This window comes from Harpia harpyja, chromosome 18, assembly GCF_026419915.1.
Source record: "Harpia harpyja isolate bHarHar1 chromosome 18, bHarHar1 primary haplotype, whole genome shotgun sequence".
Taxonomy (NCBI): Eukaryota; Metazoa; Chordata; class Aves; order Accipitriformes; family Accipitridae; genus Harpia; species Harpia harpyja.
This window is the reverse complement of record NC_068957.1, coordinates 18,952,581-18,967,224: the sequence shown is the minus strand read 5'-3', so window position 1 is coordinate 18,967,224 and position 14,644 is coordinate 18,952,581. Positions and strand designations below refer to the sequence as shown.

The window sequence follows — 14,644 nt, the reverse complement described above, 5'->3', positions numbered from 1 at the left end:
AATACTCTCGTGCTCCGTGCCCTCTGGACTGGGGAGATGCTCCCTGTTTCAGGTGAGTGTTGCTCCCATTCACGTATTACCCCAGCCCAGAGGGAAGAGAGGATACGGGTTTGGCTTGTGTGCTGCTGAAAAGCTGGAGGCTCCGGGGAAAGCCGGGCAGTTCTGGGCTCAGGTGCTGCAAAACCTTCCCCGGGGTTTAGGCTGGACGTGCTGGCGGGCAGGCTTAGCCACCCAGGGCAGCGCCTGAGGAGTGCTCTCCTGGGGATGTGAGTCTGCGGAGGGGAAAAATATCAAGGGACTCGAAGCACCTTCCGTGGTCTGTCACGACTCGGAAAGCGCTCCAAGGCGTGTTTATGGTATTTGCTTGAGCATCGCGGCAGGGACCAGAGGTTTACCCGGAGGCCTGTGACACGGGTGAGAGGGGACCTGGACTGAGGACAACATTGTGCCCGGTGTCTAACCGCGGCTCCAGAGAGGGGCTGGGGAGGTGGGCAGAAGGGGGTCTAACCCAAAGGCTCTGGGGCTCAGAGGGCCGCAGGGACGAGGCTCCTCTCGACCCCAGCTGCAGCCCTTCCCCTCCACCGCTTCATTCCCTCGCTCCCGGACCGCGCACCCGGGCCGGCCCCCGCCCTCCTCCCTGGGGCCGCTTTCCCTCAGGCGAGAGCCGGCCACCCCCCCCCCCCCCCCCCCCCCGCCGTCCCCGTTCCCGCCGGCTCGCCCGGGGGTGTCCGTGCGGCGGGCTCCCCCCGCCGGCCCCCTCCCGGCACTACAGCTCCCAGGCTGCTCCGGGGCAGGCGGGACAAAAGCGGGGGCGCGGGTGGGGGGGGGGGGGAAGTGCCGCCAGCCGAGGGCGGCCGCGCCGAGCCGGGCCGGGCGGCGGGGCCCCGCGGCGGGCATGGTGCGCGGCCGGCGGCGCGGTCGGCGGGCAGCCTAGGAACCGAGCCGGGCCGGGCGATGCGGCGGTGAGGGCGGCGGGGCCGGGCGCCGCCGCGATGCTCCGCCGCAGCCTCAGCCGCCTGGTGAGTGCGGGGCCGGGGGGGGGGCGCGGCGAAAAGTTCTGGTGTTTTGGGGTGGGGTTTCCCCCCCCCCCTTTTTTATCTGGGTTTTTTTTCGGGGTGGGTGTGCGGCACGCGTGGGGGACGGGGCGCATCCCCGCGGCGGGGGTCGCGGCCGCAGCGCTCCCGCCCCGCTCGTGCCTGCGAGCCGCAGCGGCAGCTCGCTCCCTTGCGAAACCGCGGGGTAGGGCCCTGCCCGCGCTGCGGCTCTTCACGAGAAGTTGCCTTTGCTGCGAGAGCCCAAACCTGTTTGGGGTTTTTTTTTGGTTTGGTTCCCCCCCCCCCCCCCCAAAAAAAAAAAGACCCCAAAACCTGGTGGAGGGGAATTCCCAGTCCCTGGAAGCGTGCACCCAAACCCACGCGGTTATAGGCCAGGCGAGGTGCAGGGCAGTTGTCGGGGTGCTGCCCGCCGCTTTTCCACCCGCTTCCCGTCCCCAAATACGTTAAAAAAAAAAAACCAACCACCCTCCCGGTGCCACATAAGCTACTTAGAGATTTCATTTCACTGTGACCTCATTGCTTGGCCTGAACTCTGTAATTACTCATTTTTTTTTTTTCCTCTTCCACAGCAAGTGTGGTAAAACCAGTGTTTTAACATAATTTCGGGAGCTTCTGTTTATTTAGCAGTGTCATTTATTGCGCAGTGCGTAGTTAACAAAGTTCCTCAAGTTTAAACAGCAGGCATCTGTTATTAGTGCAGCGTATGCACCCTTGGAGGTTCAGGAGCTGTTTCCCGAGGCACGTTGCACCTCTTGGCGCCGGGTTACCTGCCAGAATAATGGGCTCTGCCTGCGGCTGCCCGCAAGGCCAGAACCGCTGGGAGATGTATTTTCCTATTTACTTTTAGTTTTGAGCGAGCTGTTTGTGCTTCCAGCACAAGGGACTCTAATCTCCTTTTTAAATCTGGAGGTAGCTCTGCAGCAGTTCTGGGGAAAAAATGGTTAATTTTCCCCTTTGTAGGCTTTGGGCTAGTCCTGTAGAGAACACACCAACTGCAAGTATTGTTTTGCAGCCTGAGGGACAAATAAATGTATCAGATCAGAATCTCAGGGCGCTGAGATTAGACTTTGATGACTTTGAATTTAGCTCTGCCTTGTGTTACCTGCTTCCTACCCTGCCCTTGCAGGAGGCTTTTTCTAAGTTGTATCGGGAGGCGTTTCGGGTATGAAGCATCTCGGCTGAGTTCAGCTATAAAGTGTTTTTAGGTGGCTGCTTCCCACGAGCAGGAACCTACGGAGGTGCCTGCCTGGGCTCTGGCTCCAGCATCCTCCTCACGCGTGAAGCATGACCCCTGCCTGCGCTGCCCGGTGGTCCCGCACCGGCTCCGTGCCACTTCTTGCAGTCCCTCGGCATGGGAAGGGGACGTGCACCGCTGCTGGGGTGTGATCTCCATGGGAGTGGAGAAGAAACAATCCTGAACGCTGAACGCAGGTATTTCTAACTGCTCTGTTCAGGGCTGAACCGTTGTAGCCCGTATTTGGAGGGTTAGAGGTAGTTTTCTGGTTAGAGGAACAGCGCTGCTTGGGGGGACCAGGGCAGCACCCCAGGGCGACTGCAGCATTGCTGTGGGTTGTTGGATACTTTTTCCGTCTATCGGCTTTGCAAGCGGCATTTGAGCAGCCCCAAGCTGTGTTTGTTATCAGGCTGGTGCAGGTGGCACAGGTCTGCTGGCCTTGGGCAGATAGCAGCTCCCGCCGTGCTGCTGCGGCTCTGCCCCATCCCCAGCCCTGTGGGTCTCCCGGGAGCTGGCTGGGTTTGGGTTGGTCCCCCCTCCTGCTCCGTGGGAGGAGAGGACAGCCCACGCTGATCTCCGTGGAGGTATCCCCAGGCTGCCGTCTTGCCCTCGGTCCTGTATTGGTGGCGTGGGGCTTCAAGCGTTGCTCATCTTGTGGCAGTGGCGTTGCAGAAAATTCACTGCAGTTATTAAAGGCTGCAGATTATCTGACACCAAGATCCCATAGGGCTACTCAGACAAATGTTGTCACCTCTCCACTGCGTGGTCTCTGCCAGAGGCTCATAAATACCAACGGATATTAAAAATCCTGTTTTCAGATGTATTTCACAGCTTAGGCACGATGAATGTGCCTTGCCCTATCAACATGACTGTTACGTGGCTCCGTTTCTGCCTCCTGTAAACTTTTTTATCCTGGATAGGGTATGAAACGGGATGCTAAAAAAGAGCAAGGAGGGCAGAGTGGCGTATGTGGGTCTGCTTTGCTACCCTGGGGGTACAGGCCAATGCCCTCTGCAAAAACAAATTGGATTCTGAACTTCAATTTACACCACTGAAGTCATCCCTGCCGAAAGAAGAGTGGGGCCAGGATTGCTGCGGGGAGGCGGGATTGAATTGCCATGGTTAATCCACTTTCAGGAGATACTGTCAGCTTGAAATATAACTTTAATTCTTTTTTTGGTAGATAGATTCTGGCATTGGGGTCTTATTTTTAGCCTTATGCTACTCATATGGCTGTTGTGGGGAGAATGTGGGAGTAGAGTGGGACAGTGTATTGGTGACCAGGGGAGGGTTTGGGTCCATCTCCTTGTGCTGGGCTCGTCACAGGACTGGGGTGAGCAACTGCCCACTTCCAAACTTGCTTGGCAGATGCCTGGGAAGCGCTGGTCCCTGTGTCATGCATCAAAGACAATGTGCTTTTTTTCCTTAATTACTTTTCTTGGGTTCTTGTGAAGCAGGCAGACAGCCGTACCTCCGGGCCACCGCTACGCACCACAGCTCTGCCGATGCTGCAGGGCCGGTGCTGATTCAGGCTGTTGTAAGAACTAAGTAAGAAATGCAGAACGAAAAGTTACCGACGCCCCCGTTGTTTTCAGTTTTTCCCCCCTTTGTATTTATTTAAGGCCGGGAGCTGTCGCCCTGCTCGCGGTGCAGGAAGGCTGTGGGGGGGAAGCACCCCGGGGTGCGCTCCCATCTATCGGGGTGCCTGGTGCTGGCTGAGCCCACCGGCCGGTGCTCGCCTGTCACGGCGTTCCCGCCTGGGTCTCTTGCCTTTGCAGTTAGTGCGGGTCCTTGCTCTGGAATTTTCCTATTCCTGTTTAAAACCCGGGATAAGTAAGAAAATAACAAACAGTCCGTAACCGGGAGCAAAATTCTTTGTGTTCTGTGTTTGTGCAGTGTACACCTTAGTTGTGTTATTCCCTTTTAATTAAATACCTTGGGGCCTGATCCTCTTTGCAGCCCGTGCCCTGGTAAATCCCCAGTGTTTAGCAAGTGCTGGGCTGGTCCTGAGCTGCTGGCTCAAGAACGTTTGCTTGACGTTCGGGGAAAGAAGATGCCTCTTAGATGGGCGTGCAGTGCTTGTCCCTGGGTTGGACCTGTGTTGCGACTCGGTGCCTTTGCCTTGTCGTAGGCTGGTAATGATGTTCCCTTGCTCGTCTTCTCCTGGGGTCTCCATCCCTCTCTGCTGCGCAGCTGCCAGCGATGGGGGTACCCCCAGGTTGGTTATGGGGCTGTGTGGGGTCCCCTGCCCTCCGCTGTCCTCCTCTTCCCAGGACTTGTCAGCTCCTCCGGGTCAGGACCCGTCCCTTGGTGTCCCCGCTGGAACGCCTCGGGCTTGCCCGCTTCCCAGCGGAGGAACGGTAAGGAAAGCGAAGGGAGTTTGCTTTGTGCAGCCCTAAACCCAAGGAGCTGCCTTTGTAACCGGCCGTTACTCTTCATTTGCATGCTTAGTGCTGCTTTCATGTGGAGCTTTTCCATCTGGGGCTCGTTTTAGCTAATTAAAAAAAAAAAAAAAATTGTGTGCAAACCACCACGAGGCAGGGTTGCAGGGGACAGGCACTTGAGACCAAACTTTAATGTCACCTGTGGTTTGTCACCTCTGGGGGGGGCTGCCCCAGCCAGGCTCCCTGGGCACTGCTTTGCTGCTTGCTTTGCATGCCCTGGCTGCACCCCGCCGAGCCGCTGGTGTTCTGCCAACAGCAGGGAAGGGTTTCTCTCATTAAAGTGCTTGCAAGTGTCACAAATTTCCTTTCCAAATCCTTACCCTTCCCGAAGCGGTGGGGAGACTGATCCTGTCCCTGCGGGTGGGGGCTCATGTGCGTACAAGTGGTACCTGGTATGAGATTCAGAACTCCATTTGGGCTCTGATGTAGTTTTGCAAAGCCCCTTTGGATTTTTTTGAAGGTCATCTCTCCCCAAGTGCCCCCCAGCCCCGTGCTGCTGCTGAGGAGGGGCTTCTGGGTCAGGATGCCCCCACGGCAGGCAGAGCCATCAGCAGGACCAGCGCGCAGTGGTTTGTCCCCTCGTGTCCCCAAAGCCCCGCATGGCCGCTTCGGGGAGGAAGAGAGGCAGGAGGAAGGCCTCGGAGAAGGCATGTGTTGACTCAAGAGGTGTGTGCCGGAGGTTAGGGAGATGACTCAAGCCTGGGGAGGAGCGGGGCAGGCGGTGATGCTCAGCCCCGTGGGGTAGGTCCTACCCGGCGCTCTGCAGGAAAATACTCCCATTGAGACCTATCCGAATGGCAGAAAATGGCCCAAAGTCACTTTTTAGAAGGGAAATAAATCGCCTGTTGGCAATGGGGAGTAGGTGAGGAGGGGCAGGGGTGGGTGGGGAGAGCCCCTGGGGCACACCTGGACCCTGCCCGGCTGGGGGGGGGGGGGGAGATGCTGGAGTATGTCTCGTGGGATATGTCTGAGCCTGGGGTGGAGGATGCTGATTTACACTCCCGTCTTTAGTTTTTGCAGCAAATGTGTAATAAAGTCTATTTTGGGACACGGAGCACATCTGCGATTTTCTTTCACGCTTGCTTTTTTTTTTTTTTTTTTTAGAAAGTGTGAACCCAAACATTACAGTGTGTGACTGCCGTTCCTGTTCTAATAGGAAGAGCTTAGGTGGGAGTTGGAAGCCTTGAGAATTGCTTTTTTTTTTTTTTCTTCCCCCAATGCAGCCATGTTAACACCTTGAGATTGAGGCTGTGTGTCAAATACCTTGTACCTGACTGCCAACTTCTGCAAGAAGCGTTTTGCTTTCATTAATGTGACAAAAACCTGCAAGCAGCAAAGGTTGGGGCTGGGGTGTCTCTGTGACACCGGGTGGCAGTTCTGCTTGGAGAAATCCTACACTTCAAAAGAGTGTGGATTTTAATGAAGCGACTTGAATTTTTCATGAACGTTGCTGGGATTTATTTTGTAACGTGTGTTTAACGTGACAAAGGTGTTTCATGCTCTCAGGGCTGGTTCCCCTATAGCAGCCGCAGGGCAGCCCATGCTTAACCACAGAGAAGAGAACGGAGGCTCTAATTGGGAACCTGGAGCTGCAAGAGGCTCTTCCCTGGGGCTGCAATCCCTTATTGATGCCCCTACCCTGGAAAATGGGGTCACAGGAGTTTCTCAAGTTCCTGTAACCGTTTCTCTTTAATGTTGCAAAGCAGTCTCTTAAGTGTAGCTTTATTCCCAGTAATAGCTCAACCATTTGGCTAAAAATAAATAAGAATCAAACAAAAAAACCCCAGCCTCGGACAAGCAGCTGCATGGAAATGTTCACATATGCAGTTAAAGTTTGGAGAGGTTAGAAATGGCTGTAAGGATGGACTGGAAAGCACCGGTCAAACATTAATGATAAATGGTGCTGCCAACTAAACCTGTGGTGGGCAGAAACTTTTCTGTGGAGAATAACATGTGTCTCAAGGCTGTATTTTATTCTTCACTTGAAACTGTTTTTTTGTCTTCAGTTGGTATTTTGCTAAGAATAATAATGATTGTCTGGGCTGTGTGGGGAAGGTTCGGAGCTGAACTGACTTGAGTTGCAGCTGAAGGCATGGCAGTTTGCTTTTAACAATAAAAATTGTAAAAGCAAACAGGCTGTCTATTAATAGGCTTTTCAGCCTTGCCTTTAATTTCATCCTGTTGCCTTTGGTTTATGTACTTCCTTTCCGATTAAAACTGCTGCTTTCCTGGCTGTAACTGTTGATGTCCTCTCTAGTGGAGAGATTTTTTTTGAAATGTTAGTTAAAAGCAAAGCTGGTGGAGAGCATTACTGGAGTCTCTCAGCCAGAAGAAACCTTCACACCAAAATTAGTTGTTGTTCTGCCAGTGACCATGTTTCTTTAGCCATGCAGGTTGGCTCCCTGTGAGCCTCTTTCTCCCACGGTACCCATGCTCGCATCTCTTACCTGCAGCAGTGTGCAACAGAAGAACAGCCTTTGGCTGCTAATTCTGCGGGATGTGGGACTCTGCATCCCCTTGGGGGACTTTAACCTGCTGAGAAAACGCAAGGGTGGCCAAGTGGGGGGACACCCCTTGTGATACCTGCGACCGACATGTGCTCGCTGGAGGAGCTGGCGTCGCAGCGGCAGGGGTAAGGGAGTCACCGAGCTGCTCAGCCCCTGCTGGGGTGTCTGGGAAGGGTGAATTTTCCAAGCAATGTGGACGCAGGGTGACCGAGTACACTATTAACCCATTTGCCTTTCCCTGAACATGTTTGCTCGGGGGATTTTTCAAGGGAGTTTCCTGTATTTAGTTGTGTGTGGGCAGCGGGTGCTGAGGCTGGAGGTTCTCCTGTGCGGCTCAGCCGGGCGCTTCGGTGGCCTTCTGCCCAAAAGTGTCCCCTGTCCGAGGGAGCGGATTAGGTTATGGTGGGGAGCAGGCAGCAGCTCTTGCCCTGTGCTGGGATGGGCTGTCCTGAGGTGATCTTAGAAAATACCTTCCTTACAGCTTTAGACTGAAATCTGCTTCTCGTTGCTCATCTTAGAAATATTTCTGTGCTGGCTGAGGTCTGGTGTTGGGAAGGATGGGCTGGTTTTTGCCTAGAAGGTTTTGCCGGTGCTATACGCGGGGTGTTGTGGACTTTACCTGCCTGTGCTCTCCCCAGCCAGCAGACGTGTGTCCAGACCTGGGCTTTGAGCTCTGCAGATGATGCATACCACTGCCTGGGAGCTGGGAGAGCCCTGCTGCTCATCGCCTGCAGCCTCTGCCCCCCCTCCCCAGCTCCCTCATCTCTTGCAAGTAGACAATATCTTTTTTTTTTTTCTTCCCCCCCCCCCCATTTTAATTACCAAGCGATATTGAGGTTCAGTGGGGCTTTTTAGTGTTTTTCCCCTCGTTCACCTGGAGATTTGCAGAGTTTCTCTAACTTGTGGGGACCGTGCAGGTGCTGGGCTGCAGGCAGGGCTGATCCCCAGCAGCTCGGGGTGCCGGGCTGTGGCTGTGTGCTGCCCGCCGGTGATTAACCGCTGCTGCTCAGGAGCCTGATGCTGCTGGGTGGTTGATAGCAGCGAGCACCGTGTGAAGGACATGTCGGTGAAGCGTGCTGTGCTCAGACCGTGTCTTGCCTTTAGGGACACCGTGCCAGTCGGAAAGTGTCTCCTACTCGTTGGAAATGAGTCATAAGGACACTGCTGTTCATGTTGCTGATGATTGTAGGCCATTTCTATTATTAATATTATTATTCAATTATTATTTAATAATCTATCTGCTGTAGTTTTGCTCTCCTGCTCTCCCTGCACCTTTTCCGCAGGCTGGCTCTACGACCACAAGGCAGTCGCAGCTGCTTTTGGTGTAACTGTTACGCTGCAGTTTGCTGAATTGCTTTGAATTATCCAACATCTGACCAGCGAGTTGTTCACCGGTGTCTGCCTAAATTGGTTAACATTTCATTTGGGCAGTTAGTATTTTGCTTTTTGCAATAAAGTTGACTCGAAGACTTGTGCGTGGAGCTGTTACGTGGATTGCCATCACCCTTTCGTGGTAGGAGAGCGATGCCGGTACTGCCTGCACACTGCAGTAAGTGGCAACCTGTTCTAAAGCTTAGTTTAACCTTTCAAAGTTGGAAACGGAGACCAGAGGTAGTGAGGCAATTCATGATGACTAAGTTGGGCTCAGCAGCTGATAGAGCAGGTTGTGGGGTGCTGCCTGCCTGGGAGCAAGGGCTGGAGGGCAGGTATGTCTGTTTTGTGCCATAAATATTGGTGCCTGAATCATCCCGCTGGTGTCTGCGAATTTACTCACGTGTCCGAAGGTCATGTGAAGCCGTGTACCCCATGACTAACTTGTAGCCTCGGGAAACGGTGAAACGTTCCTGTTTTAAAAGGTCTCCTCTGGCCCCTGCCCTCACCCAGCTCCTGTCTGGCAGCAGCAGCGGCTGCTGGGTCAGGAAAAGCTTGTTCTGCCCAGAGGCTGCAGCAACTTCAATATTAATGCATTAAATATGCATGTATGCAATATATACGCATTAAATATGCATGTATGCAATATATATATGTGCATTAAAAATATATATATTTATTTTTGCTTATGGGCTCTTTCTTGGGCTTAGCCAAAATCCAGGGAGCTGGTGGTTGGCACAAGGGACCACTTTGATGGCTGCAAAGTGCATTTGGCTATAGAGCTGCGTGCCCGCAGGTAGGGCGGCGGGGCTGGGTGGGGAGAGGAGCTGGTCATTACCCTAACGAGGGGCTCATTGGTAGAAGGGAAGCAGTCCTGGGTTGTGCTTTCCCTCCCCTCCATCATTTTTCATGCTTTCATAGGGATGCTCACTGCCATGGATGCTGCTCAGAACCAATACTCCTTACGCAATTCCTTCCGCACGTGATTTGCAGTATGTCTTTCTCTCTCTTGGGTACCTGTTGCATCTTGCTGACTCCAGTCATTTTTTTCCCAAAACTTTAGTAATTTGGTTTGAGATGGAATTCCAACCGAAGCCAATTTAGTCTAAAAGCATGCCTACTCTCAACATCCAGCCGTAATTGATAGTGTTTGTAGTTCAGAGATGTTTGTCCTGCTCTCCTTAATGAAAGCTTAATGTATTTATTTTTGATCCGGCTGTTTGTAAAGGGCTTTTTGTTTTCCTCCTGCAGCAGAAAGGAGGGGTAAGCACCTGCGAGGCTATCGTAGCTGGGTATTTTGAGAGCAAATCGGGCTCGTTATTTTTGTTCACTACTTGAACAAGATTCCTGTTAACCTCCTTTGTGGCCTTGGATGAGCAATCATTTGCTGTGGGCTTTTTGCTCTGTGATTTCAGCTGAATTTTGCAGGATCTATAGGTGAAAGGGCCCTTGGTCTGGCCCTAGCCTTGCTTTCATAGGGTGGTATGCAGAGGGCTTGGTAATTTCCAGCTGTGTATTTTCAAAGGGTCAGCAAGCAGTATTTAGGTCTGGCTTATCTTAAAGTATGCCGTATGCCCTTAGTGAGATTTTATAAGGCTATTAAAGTGGAAAACAGAGGCAACACCAGCTTGATAGATGTAATTTGTTTGCAATATTGTGGCAAATGCACTGATTTGCAAAACAGAGGGATCCAATTTTTCTTGTACAGTAAAGGATCTAGAGAAGTTGAGTAAGATGTGCAACAGGCATGACTAGACAATTTGAAGCATTTCTTTGGTATGGCAATCCAAGATCTTTTCAGCGGTAATAAAAATTAAGTACTGCTAGACTGCAGCGACGCTGTGCTCCTTCACCTGAGTCTCAATTGGCTTAAGAGGGGGGGGGTGAATCTCACTGCTGAGAAATTAAATGGGGGGGGGGGGGGGGGGGGAAATCCACTTTATGAGCAGCCCTGCCATCTTTTAGTATGATTTCTGTGTAATTCCTCCCCAGCATTCACACAAAGCCAAGCAGCTGCTGCCTGTAGGGACCAGGGGTGATGTAAGGTCCTGAGTGCTGCTCAGGGCTGGGGGGGGCCTCAGGCTGTACTGGGGGCACCTTCTCAGCAGCAGCTGTGGTCTTATGGGGGCTGCAAAGCCAAGCTTAAAATGTAACATTGATTTTTTTTTTTTTTTTTTTTCCCGCTTGGCTTGCAGGGTGGTGTTTTGCGTGCTGGTTTTCTTCACTCTGAGTTGTGGGAGGGGGTTTTTTATTTATTTATTTAATTTTTTCCCCCTTCCTTCCAGCTTACCTTATCTTATAAATGTTTGCTCAGGGAGGGAACACAGTAAAATCAGCTGCGATGCCCAGAGGGCTGTCGTCCTTGTATCAGCCAAATTAATATGCGTCATTTCTGTGGGGCGGTTTCTTCCAGTGCAGTTGAATGGATGGAAGTGGGACTTTCCGCTTGACAAGTACCATTCCGGTAAGTGCAGGGTGGGAAGATCAGATGGGCAGAGAGAGGAAACCTTGGGTGAAGGTGCTTGTCTTTCACTGTGAGAGCGGGAACGCTCTTATCCCAGTGCCCATCTAGGGAACGCGGCTGGTGGGATGGCGATGGCCGTGAGTCACGTCCTGGGATGCTGGCCTCTTCTCCCGCACAGGGTGGGCTCGCTTCTGCTGGTGCTGGGATGGACCACACCAAAACCCCTCGTGCACCAAGCCCGGCATCCCAGGGCCAGCTCAGACCTCGGCTCTGTGTCCCTGTGGATAAGCGGATTTCCCTCCCGCTGCAAAACCCGGCTGCTGTGTTGCTCAGCGCGGGTGCTCGGTCAGCCCCGGGCAGCGTGTGCTTTGCCGGAGCTGCTCTGCAGCTACGTTACCCGGTCCGGCGGGAACGCGAGCCGAAAGGATTTCCTGAAGATAAACAATTCTAGGCCACACGTTGAGGATTTCTCTCCTGACTGGGTGGATTGCACTGATCCAGTATCCTAGTGTAACTGTGCCTGCAGCCCCAAGGATAAATCTGTTGGTTACTGTAGTATCTGGAGATGAAAATACTCCAAATGGGGCCTGGGGTGTGTGGAGCTGACTTTGGCTGTGGAGCAAGGGGTGAAGTAGGTGATTTCTCCCTTTCTTCCCCCTTTTATCCCCTGCTACTTCTGTGGAAACATTTCTCTGCAGTACGGCAAGGGGAGGGTTAGAAAATGCACAGCTTTTACTTCTTTGGGGTCAAAAAACTTAATCCGAACCAGCGTGAGCGAGCAGCGTGGGGGGGCTGGGACCTCGGGTACCCACTGCAGGGGCCGAGGGCACCCCGTGATGCTGGCACAGGGCTCGGTCACCTCGTGATGCCGGTGTGGGGCTCAGTCCCCCCCCTCTACAGCCTGGACCTGCCATCCCATCCTTCCTGGTGGCTGTTGCATGGGAAATACAACAGTCTCCCTGGGGAAAAGCTTGACCTGGGGGGATGCAGAGTGGGCAGGCCTGGGTACCAGCCCTTGCTCCTGGGCTGCTGTGGTGATGTACACCCTGGCAGGGGGGTCTGCAGCCTCTGCCCCCCGCGGGTGGGCAGCCGGCGGGGGGGAGAGGGAGAAAACGGCTCTGGGAAATGGGCTCCTCGCCAGTCAGCTGGCAGCCTGGCTCCAAAATGCTGGGAAAAGTTAAAAAAAGGCAAAATGTTTGTAGGTGGCAGAGGTCAGAGTAATGTCTGGCTGAGCTGGGATGCATAACGTAGTATTTAGGGGTTTTTTTTGTTTCCATAACTGAAGAGCTCAGGCTTTTGGAGGACCAGAAAGCAGCGGGAAAACCAACAAATTATAGCTCTGCTGGCTGATGCAAGCATTGACAATTGCAAACTTGGAGGGTTTTTTCCAGTTTGCTCTTACTTTAATTTTCGCCAGGGCAAATCACTGCTCTGAAGAGCTTGCTGCCCTGCTAAAATAGCTGCCAATGAGCAGACATATGTGCACAGCTTGAGCCGGGGAAAGGAGGGAGGAAGAGGTTTGAAGATGGGAAGACCTCGTTGTATTTGCTTTGTGACCTCTGCAAAACATTTGGCTTTTATTCAAAGTCCTTTTCTGTTCTCAAGTCTGAAGTGTTCCTATGAGCCTGAATTTTATATGCTGGCGGCATGCTGGTCGAACTTTTATTTTTGGCAGTCCAAAAGAAAAATATGCTGCCTGTATTTCAAGATGAGCAATGGTTTCATAACCCTGGCTGCCAACAGGGCAGGGAAAAAGAGTTGAGATCCTGAAAACTTCCAAAGGTCGGTGGTTATGTTTGAACAAGAGCAACAGATTTTCCACAAAACAGCAGCACTGAAGTAATGCTATCCCAATCAATACCTGCTGGCTTTGGTCTGGGTTTGGCTTTCTGCATCATATATGAACCTGACTTTCTGCAAAGTGCTGCTGAACTGAAGCTGTGATTATGGATGATGTGGCATATTTGCTGGGAAGATGCAGTGTATGTGATTTGGGGGTAGACTGCCTCCATATGGAAAAAGAAAACCAGAACCAAAGGAACCAAAACCCACACCAAAAAAGCTCTTTTCAGCTGTCACCCTTGTGCGCGGTGCTCCCCGAGTCTGGGAGAGTGCTGGGCCCTCCTGTAAATTTATTATCTGGGGAAAAAAACTCTTATATTTCCTCTCTCCACCCATCTTAAATCTTTCAAGTAGCCCTTTCCCCTGTTCTCCCCGCCCTGCCATGTCTCTGTCTGCTTTTATCGGTGGCTTTATTGGCTAAGTCAACTTTTCCAGGAAACTCAGCCTGGTTGGGCTCTGCTGTTCTCCACCCCGTCGTCCTTGGGGAAGGTGACCTACCTACATATGGTGAGGCAGCACATCCTTGGGACGGAGGGGACATGGGGACGGGCTCTGGCCAGGCCCCCTCGTGTTGCTGGATGCGTCTCGACTTGCCTTAAGGATGGTGCGATCTGGGTTGATGATGCTTTGCTAGAGCACATCATCCACGGCTTTGTCATCCCCAACGGGGACCGGGGAGGAGGTCTGGGTGTCGAGCCCCATCATGTGTTGACCATGGTTTAAAAAAAAAAAAAAGTATTGGTCCTTTTCCCGTGGCTCCTCTTCTGCTCTTGCTTGTTCTGCTTGATCTGGGGGCTCGCACGGTTACCCCCAGCTCCTCCCCTCACCCCGGCAGTCACTCCTTGGTGATACTGTTCTCTCTCTGCTTGAAATACCGGTAGGGGCTTCAGCCTCAATGGAGGAGAAGGGATGCTGGTTTAAATTTCAACCTTTTGCTTTCCCAAGGTATCGACCTTCCCTCTTCTGCTTAGGGATGAGCAACAAAAGTTCCCTCTGGTGGGAAAGGAGCGCGGAGCTGTGCTCACCTTCAGCCCTTGCTCTTGGACCTGTGGGCTCTTAGTATTTTAAATGCAATGTTATTTGGTGGGGTTTTTTTTCCTTCCCCCTGAGGACTGTGCATGTTATTGAACTTTTCCTGCAAACGTAGGGGAGAACGGTGGGGTTGATCCTGATCGATGGAGTTCTCCCTATAAATCAGGAGATCTGCCTAAAAATGTGGTCTGTGTCGGTAAGCATAGTCTGAGCTGCTAAATTATTAACCGCTTTCTCAAAGCATTGCTTGTACTTGCGTAGAAATGACTAAGGACAAAGAGTAATAGAAAAGTTGGCAAGAAAAATCTCAATTAAAAATATATTGGTTGGGCAATGAGATCAGTGTGCCGAGCGACTTTTTGAGACTGCCAGACGGTTTGGGGAGGTTATGGTAAATTTGAGGAGGCTTTTTGAAATTGTGGATGTGGGTTTTTTGGTTCTTCTGGGATAAATGAAATGGGAGCTAGAACAGGCTGTTTTGGGAGGTGCTGTTATTTTTGCAGGCTTTTTTTGTAAATCAGGTTGTCTTCTCTACTACTTTTATGATAAATGGAACAATACAGGAGTGATTAGACTTTAAACTATTCATGAGATCTAAGCCAAGTAATGTGATTTACTCTTTCTTCTGCATATATTTAATATAAGCTGTGATTGCATTCAAATGTTTGAGCTTTGTACTTGTACCGTATAATTAT

At 52.1% G+C, this 14,644-nt stretch overlaps 1 protein-coding gene across 10 annotated transcripts in view; it reads left to right on the top strand.

The window, feature by feature from the left end:
* The first annotated feature begins 911 nt into the window (after positions 1-911).
* ATP11C (ATPase phospholipid transporting 11C) overlaps positions 912-14,644 on the top strand; it is a 58,873-nt gene continuing 45,140 nt past the window's right edge. For 9 of the 10 annotated variants that reach the window (XR_008239055.1, XR_008239056.1, XR_008239054.1 and 6 more), the window contains exon 1: positions 912-1,019. Coding sequence is in view for 7 of the 10 variants with exons in the window: in XM_052813187.1 (XP_052669147.1) it covers positions 993-1,019 (27 nt within the window). In the remaining 3 variants the exon portion in view is untranslated. Of the gene's footprint in view, positions 1,020-14,042; positions 14,146-14,644 lie in introns of those variants that run through there. The other variant, XM_052813188.1, reaches the window with a different exon arrangement.